The sequence below is a fragment of the Erythrolamprus reginae genome, chromosome 6 (genome assembly GCF_031021105.1).
Source record: "Erythrolamprus reginae isolate rEryReg1 chromosome 6, rEryReg1.hap1, whole genome shotgun sequence".
NCBI lineage: Eukaryota > Metazoa > Chordata > Lepidosauria > Squamata > Dipsadidae > Erythrolamprus > Erythrolamprus reginae.
In genome coordinates this window covers 82,982,424-82,991,162 of record NC_091955.1, presented here as the reverse complement: position 1 = coordinate 82,991,162, position 8,739 = coordinate 82,982,424, and the positions used below count along the sequence as shown (strand labels likewise).

Here is an 8,739-nt window from a genome sequence, read left to right as displayed (position 1 = left end):
ACCAATATCTAAGATAACATCGAAAAGGGTCCCATTAATTATGTCACAAATGTCATTGACTTAGGAAGATCTCACATGTAAGATGTTATGTAATGTATGTACATATCATTTATATATCTTCCCTTGCTCCTTCTTTTCAAATAAACTTCCTTAATTTCCAACGATGTTGTGATATGCAAATTAAACCAAAATTATTTGAACTCTCAAGAATGCTATAAATCCTGTGTATAATGAAGCTTCAGGATGCATTGAAATATTTCATGAAATGTTTCAAGAGACATTCACATTTTTTTTCTTCCTATCACTATTGACACAGGCTTTTGTTTATATCTTTATTCTGTGGCAGTTATTTGTGTGCATGTTAGCTAGTCACAAGTAGATTTTAACCTAAGGATGTTTTAAAAATGTATTTTTTTGGTTCGTGATCGGGACTGCAGAGCAATCTTAATATTTCCCAGGTGAATAACATCAGTGGGCATTGGAGGTGAGCTGGAGATAGTCTACGTTTTCTTGGAAGCTTAAGATTCATGTAAATATCCAAGTGGACACATGAAATTTTCCACTGGATCCTTGGCAAACAATATAGTAGACAGACACCTTATGATTGCTACGGTATATCTAGCTTCCTATCTCTATAAATCTATTTTACAATATGCAACTTAAAATAGAAGAGATAAAAGGAAATGCCCCTTAGCTGATTTTTAAAAGCTAAGCAACATTGGATCTTCTCAGTACTTGATTGTCTGGAAATGCAGGAGCTGTAAACTGGAAGCTGTTTTTTTAAACGTACTATTGCCAATAAAACTACATAGGTATATTTATGAAACCCTAAGAAATTGAAGTGGGAAAATGTGCTATATTTTACAAGGATGGGAGTTGCTAAACGGCAAGTCAAGAAATACACTCCAGATTCCAAGACTCAACTTTATAAAGAATGAACATTTTTGGCCAAAGAAACAACTTCCAGTCTTGAAGCAGGGGATAGCCCAATAAATATGACTGGTGCCCAGTAGCTCCTATTGGAAAAATGGTTACATTCATTCATTCTTTAAAAGCAACTGGAAATGACAGGCCATTTGTATAACTGCCTTGTTCTCCTTCATCTCTTCACTGCCAAGATTGCTACGGAAATGTTTATTTGGCTAAAAGAAATCTTTAGGAATTCTCCCAATTTGACTCTTGCAAGATCTGCAGTAACTATTCCATACAGTAATTATAAAAGTATCAGAGAAAAGTTGGAGTTTGAGTACACTACCTTGTTTCCCCGAAAATAAGACCCTGTCTTATATTTTTTTGAACCTTGAAATAAGTGCTTGGCCTTATTACCATGCACTCAAAAGCCCGATTGGGCTTATTATCAGGGGATGTCTTATTTTGGGGTAAACAGTATTATATACTAAAACTAAGTTGTAGCCCAGGCCACTGTCTTCCATTCCTGTAATAATGGTGGACTTCAACTCCCAGAAGAAGCCAACATAGCTATGCTGCCTGGAGAATTTGGGGAGTTGAAGTCCACAAGTCTTAAAGTTGCCAAGTTTGGTGACCCCTATGCTAGAGTCTCTTAAGACTCTAATTTACTAGAGTGGAAACTAGTTCATGTAAACCATAAAAATGAAAAACTACCATGTGAAATTCCAAATGTGATCACAGGGCAAATTAGAAAGCCTTTCAATACCTTGAATGAATACTTCAATTTTAAGGCTTGCTCTTCGATTAATTGTCTAGTATCTACACAGGGTTCCTTCTTTCACACCTCGATGTGAGGTTATGTCTTAGAATGAGAGACTGTGTCCCAAGGAAGGTTTTACAAGGATAGGTTTAAAAAAAAGGTAGATTCTTCTTTGGTGTGGCATAAAAGTTATGGAATAAAGCTTTTTTAAAAAAAATGTGCAGGGACGGAGAGATCTTGAAGAACCATGGATTTCATTGGGAGGGAATGAAAATTTCAATGGTGATGCAAACATGCGTGAGACAATATTGGAAATAATTATTTTTGTTTTTAACCAGTATGTTTCTGCCGGTTATTACATTTCAAAATTAAAAACTTCAATCTTTGAAACCATTTCTTCCCATTCACTGAATCATGGACAGACTGAATTCTGGCACACATATATACTATATTTTTCAGAGCATAAGATGCACCTTTGTTTGGGGAGGAAAATAGGGAAAAGAATTTGCTTACCAGATATTCATCTGGCTAGCGTCCTTAGTCTGACCAGCTTCAGCACATTATTTAGGACTTTATTCAGAGAGAGTAAAAATGAAAGAGCTTGCAAGTCAGTAAGAGGTGGGAAAAGAAACAGTCGGAGCAAGTAGAGCAATGGAAAAACCCTGCAAAGATTTGGAAAACATTCTTCTTTGCAGAGAGTAACAATGAAAGTGCTTGCAAGCCAGTAAGAGCTGGGGACATTGTTAGCATCTGGTTAGCACTGGAAAGAAACTTACCTGGAGCAAGTTAGAACAACTGAAAAAAATCTGCAGACTTAGGGCTAGGAAAACATTCTTCGCAGAGAGAAACAATGAAAGAGTCTGCAAGGTAAGAGCTGGGAAGATCGTTAGCGGCTAGTTAGGGCTGGAAAAAAAAGCTACATTCAGCGTATAAGACGCACCCAAATTATCAGCCTCTTAGGGAGGAAAAAGGTGTGTCTTATACACCGAAAAATACAGTACTTTCAGGTATAGTGTTTCCAAACATGAGACTTTAAGCCATGTTGAATTTACTAATGCAACTTGCCAGTCCTTCTACATACATCATACATTTGAAACTTCATGATGCCCTTTTGAAGTCTACAAAAATGAAACAAAAAAATCCCAACCCTCGCCCTGCATCAATATAGCTAAGCCTTACAAGTAATAGTATAACCAGAGGTTGGATGCTCAAGTGGAACAGTGACGTGTGCTCGCCCCCGTGGCTCTGAGTGCTAGTGGAGTCCAGCGCAATTGTGCTACTGCGCCTGGACAGATTGCGAAATCGCGCGCGGACATGCTACCTGTCCAGACGCAGTAGCACAATTGTGCTGGACTCCGCTAGCATTCAGAACCTCAGGGGCGAGCACATGTCACCGTTCCACCTTAGCAGCCCACCTCTGAATATAACTATTGGTTGGAGACGAGGTTCTTCGCTGAGCTCAAATCATTCTTCCTCTTGGCCTTAGCCAGATGGGTTTCCAGCCAGAGATTGCAACCCCGGCTTCAGAATGGATGAACCATCTGCCCTGTCACTGTTGCTGACAGCAGCAGGAGCTCACTCGAGAGTTAAGCTTCAGGGCCCTGAACGAAGCAAATGCCAACTGAAAATGAAATACCACAGCTCAACAAAAGCAGGTTTGGTTTATTTGAATGATTTCATTAAATATCTACAAAGAAGGTAACAAACTGCAGCACAAAGCGCAATTGTACATGAAGCGCAATGCCTGGATTTAGTGCAAAACATACCATTAACTACGGCCAGGGAAGCCCAAGGTTTGAATTTCTTTTATTTTTTATTTTTTACAGTGTACATTGTTAAATAATGTAAAGAAAACATCTGTAATTCAGAAAACAGATCTTGTGGAAAAAAAAGGTACTCAAAAGTGTAATATTAACACAAAATAATTTAACAGTTCAGTAGCATTAGTTATTTCTTCTAGACCTCAGTTATTTAATCCACAGGAGGGGAATCAATGGTAAATAAAACCAGTATTTTGCATAACCAAGTGAAAAAATCCAACCTCAAACATATTAAACCAAAATACCATCCTCGTGTAACACTCAGCTGATCGTTCTAACCATGAAGTGGCACCGTTCATCACTGATTCTCTATACTTTCTGCATATCAATTCATTTCTTGTTTTGAAGAATGGGCCACAAACTCAGAAAGTAAAAAGCTTCTCCATTAACAGTAGGAAGCCGCAGCTTCCCCATATATTCCGTCACAATGGGGACTTTAAAGTCGGAAAGGGGGTTGGAGCTCAGCTACCTTAGAGACTCCGGTCTTCCGCTTTCCAGCCACCATGCCGAGGCCTCCCTTCCCGACAAAAGCCATTCTAAACTTCAACTTGAGACAAAGGGATGGAAAGACAAACCTGTGCATATGTTTGAGGGTAGCGTGAACAAGTACAGAAAGAACAAATTCCCTGCTAACCTTAAAGGAACCTTTTTTTGGGGGGGAGGAAAGGGGAGACATTTTTTTTTTTTACTTAGTATACAAACTTTTAGACCAGCAGTAAAGCTACTCCCAAATACAAAATAGAAGGACTTTGACCCTTCACAGCCTGCTGCAGCAATGCAGAGTAATACTAGTTGGTTGCAGAGTGTCATTTGAATAGAGAACCTGTAGGTCAAGTTAGGAACCCAGTTTGAGTGGAAAGTAGGCGATACGGCCCACCTACTTACTAGAAGGCAACGTAGTTACAGTCTTGGTACCAAGTTTTTTAAGTCCTTTAGACGTTTAACAAAAAACAAAGTTATTTTTGATTCTGAGTGTTTTCAAGTGTAATCTGTCCTTGGCAATGAAACCCGCAACATGGAATAGCTGTTTCTGCCCTTCCTAGGTAGAATTAAAAGACTTACGGAGAGCAAAGCCCAGGAGACTTTTCATGCTCCCCAGAATGATAAACTCCCGTTTCTGAACACATGTTGACCCTCCTAAAACCCTTTGTAGCTTTCAGTCAGCCTGCCCTTAGACAAGCCTTTCTCCTCCCCGCCCCTTCCTCTCTTTTCTCTCTCTCTCTCTGTTCACATTCGGCCCAGCTTTAACTCTGGTTACAGAACATGTCATCATCTCTGTACCTTCTACCAATATCCATTGCTGGTTTCCCCCCCACCTCTCTATAGCTTTACCTTTTCCACATACAGCTGCAGTAGCTCCCCTCCAACACCTCCTCCAGACACTGTTACAGTATAACCATCCCATGTTTTAGGCCTTTGGTATTTCAGTGGCTATGTCCAAAATGACCCTCTCTCCTTTTCCCTCGGTCTGACTAAAGTCTGCCGGGCGGGTGATGCTAACTGCAGAAGCAATAAAAAGTCCAAGGCACTAAAATATCCAGCAAGCATACTGGGAGAACAGACAAGTATTCAAGTACATTAATTTATACAATTATACATTCACATTTATCTAATACAATGAAAATAAAAAAGGAAAAAAGTTAAAGTGTCTCCAATAAGTATTCAGGATATAGCTAGCTTTTTTCCCATTTTTTTCTTTTTTGACTGTTTAACCCTCTATACTCCACTCGTTTTTTTTTTAAACTACTGTTGTCCAACAACATTTATATATCACAGTGTTTCCACATCAAAACTGATGGTAAGTACATGTCCGCAGGGAACTTTTAATTATTACTTTTTTTTTTCTTCTAAACATTTTAAATTGCTCTAATGCTGCTGTCAAAGCTGTTAATATCTTTTCCCTGAAAGTAGGAAAAACTTATCTCAAAGCATGGGCTATTCTGCATGTCCATCTGTGCGCTCACTCGTTCAGGAACTGTGATGCTTTGAAGGAAAGAATAGAACAAGATGAAAAAAAATGGACAGCTTTCCCCCTGGGCTTAGTTCTTCGGAACAAAGCACACGGCATACCAAGATTCATGCGAAGGCTAACAACTTTCTTCCCAACCCACAGGATCCAGCCTCTTAAGTCGTGTGGATTTTATACAGTCAGAGGCTGCTGACTTGCGTGGTGATTTCCATCCTTATTACATTCTGCCACATACAAGAATTAAGAGGAAGCATGTGCCGTCCTTTGAGGATCCTGATCACGTTCTCCCCATCTTCCGAAAGGGGGGCTTTACTTACTGAGTGCAGAGAGCAATGGTTAGAGGGGGGGCATCCATCCCTTTTGGGCACAAAGAGCCTAGCAGTTAATTCAAGGCCCCAGCTCCTGCCCAAAGGTCTACCCAGCAATGTGGCTGGGGATCACTAAGTGGTCCGCAGGTTGGAGCCAGGGGGGTTGCTGATAGATTTCTGTAAGTTGCTGATGTTGAAGCTTTGTAAAGAGGCCGTTCCCACAGGCTGGAACTGGTTTAAAGGCTGCTGTGCTGGACCACCCGTCCCGCTCCAGGGGGCTACAAAGGGCACTGTTGGATAACCAAATGGCTGAGGGGGACACTTGGCCTTGGTGAAGGGACCTAGGGAGGTAGCTGATGCTGCAGAGATAGGGGTAGCACCAAGAGAGGATGTCATCGAGATGCAGAGCTGGCTTGGTGCGGAGAACTTCCTTGCCATTCCTGGACCCTGAAACAAACAAAATTAGAGAAACATTAGAGAAACATCTTTCAGCTGTGGCGATGGGGGGCGTTTGCCCAGGTTCGCCTGGTGCACCAGTTGCGGCCCTATTTGGATCGGGGGTCACTGCTCACAGTCACTCATGCCCTCATCACCTCGAGGCTCGACTACTGTAACGCTCTCTACATGGGGCTACCTCTGAAAAGTGTTCGGAAACTTCAGATCGTGCAGAATGCAGCTGCAAGAGCAATCATGGGCTTCCCTAAATATGCCCATGTCACACCAACACTCCGCAGTCTGCATTGGTTGCCGATCAGTTTCCGGTCACAATTCAAAGTGTTGGTTATGACCTATAAAGCCCTTCATGGCACCGGGCCAGGTTATCTCCGGGACCGCCTTCTGCCGCACGAATCCCAGCGACCGGTTCGATCCCACAGAGTGGGCCTTCTCCGGGTCCCATCAACTAAACAATGTCGTTTGGCGGGACCCAGGGGAAGAGCCTTCTCGGTGGCCGTCCCGGCCCTCTGGAACCAACTCCCCCCGGAGATTAGAATAGCCCCCACCCTCCTCGCTTTTTGTAAGCTCCTTAAAACCCACCTCTGTCGTCAGGCATGGGGGAACTGAGATACTCTTTCCCCCTAGACTTCTACAATTTATGTATGGTATGTTTGTATGTATGATTGGTTTTAAAATAAGGGTTTTTAGTTGTTTTAGTATTGGATTGTCGCATGTTGTTTTTACCATTGTTGTTAGCCGCCCCAAGTCTACGGAGAGGGGTGGCATACAAATCCAATAAATGAATGAATGAATGAATGAATGAATAAACAAACAAATAAATAAACAAATAAACAAACAAACAAACAATGGAACTCAATCCAAAATCAAGCTGGGAGTTGCTAAACAAATTTCTTTAATCAACTCTATCCAAGCATGACCCTGAAAAGTAACTAAGGCACTTGGACAGTGCTGCTTCAATCTTTCTGAGCACTTTTGAATTTTCATTACTTCTGAGGAAATATGACCCAAATGTGATCTGTTTATTCATGCAAGTTGTAAAGTTACATAAAAAGAACATAATCACACAGCCGAAAACGTGTTTGTTCATTGATTTATTGGCGAAAATGATGCAAAGCTAAATATTTGTATATGGTAAAAATGTACGAAACTTTGCTTTCAGTAACTGATGTGTCCTCTTTGGTCTGTAATAACAGCAACAAAATAATTTCAGCTAACAGTTGATCAATCCTGCATATCAGCCTGGAGGAAATTTAGCCTGATCCTCTTTTACAGAAGGGTTTCAACTAAGGGATTTTGTTGGCTTCCCTTGTATGAATTGCGTGCTTCAGTTCTTTCTGCAACATTTCTATAGGATTAAGTTGGGACTTTTGACTTGGCCATTTCAAAACATTTCAACTTTCTTCTACTTGAACCATTCTTTGATCCTACAACTTGTGTGGTTTGGCTCACTCTCTTGCTGCGTGACTCGTTCTTGCTCGAGTTTCATTTCACGGCTAGGTACCCTGACATTTTCCTGTAGAATTTGCCAGAAGAATTCAGAATTCACACTTCTCTCAAGCTGTCCTGGTCCAGAAGCAACAAAGTGGACCCGAACCACAATCCTGTCACTTGTGTGTTTCACAGATGGGATAATGTTCTTATGCAATGTTCTTATGGCAATGCATAAGGCAATGTCTGCCTTTCACCAAACACAACCCTTTTTATTCAAGCCAAGTTACATTATGGTCTCATCTGTTCATGGAACATTTGTTCCAATAGCCTTCTGGCTGATTGTCATCATCTTTCACAAAACGTAGACTAGCAGCAGCGTTCTTTTTAGATAGTGGCTTTTTCCTTGTATTCCCTATCTATGATCTATCTATGTCGCCAGGCATGGGGAAATTGATATATCCCCTTTGGCTAGTAAGATTTATGTGTGGTTATGATTGGGTAGTTGATTGTTTTTAATGATAGCGGGTTTCTTAAATTTAGTTTTTAATTATTGGATTTGTACCATATTGTCTGTCTGTCTGTCTGTCTGTCTGTCTGCTAACAACAGTAATGAAACAGCATATAATAATAATCCAATACTAAAAACAGTTAAAAACCCATTATTATAAAAACCAAACATACATGCATAAAATTGTAAAGGCCTAGGGGGAAAGAATATCTCAATTCCCCCATGCCTGGCGGCAGAGGTGGGTTTTAAGCAGCTTACGGAAGGCAAGGAGGATGGGGGCAATTCTAATCTCTGCGGGGAGTTGGTTCCAGAGGGCTGGGGCTGCTACAGAGAAGGCTCTTCCCCTGGGTCCCACCAAGCGATATTGTTTAGTTATTGTGAGCCGCCCCGAGTCTTCGGAGAGGGGCAGCATACAAATCTAATTATAATAATAATAATAATAATAATAATAATAATAATAATAATAATATTCCCACCATGCATATCACTGGTCTTGAGTGCTGTCCTGATGGAGGGTCTCACAAAGGCTGACATTTGCAAATGAAAGAGAGGCCTTTGGTACCTTAGATATTATATAT

General features: G+C 40.9%; 1 protein-coding gene across 11 annotated transcripts in view; it reads right to left on the bottom strand.

Moving 5' to 3' along the window:
• Window positions 1-3,311: 3,311 nt before the first annotated feature.
• WNK1 (WNK lysine deficient protein kinase 1) overlaps window positions 3,312-8,739 on the bottom strand; it is a 121,614-nt gene continuing 116,186 nt past the window's right edge. For 10 of the 11 annotated variants that reach the window (XM_070756450.1, XM_070756451.1, XM_070756452.1 and 7 more), the window contains one exon: window positions 3,312-6,213. In XM_070756450.1, the coding sequence (XP_070612551.1) occupies window positions 5,899-6,213 (315 nt within the window). In that variant the 3' untranslated portion in view covers window positions 3,312-5,898. The remainder of the gene's footprint in view (window positions 6,214-8,739) is intronic. The other variant, XM_070756460.1, reaches the window with a different exon arrangement.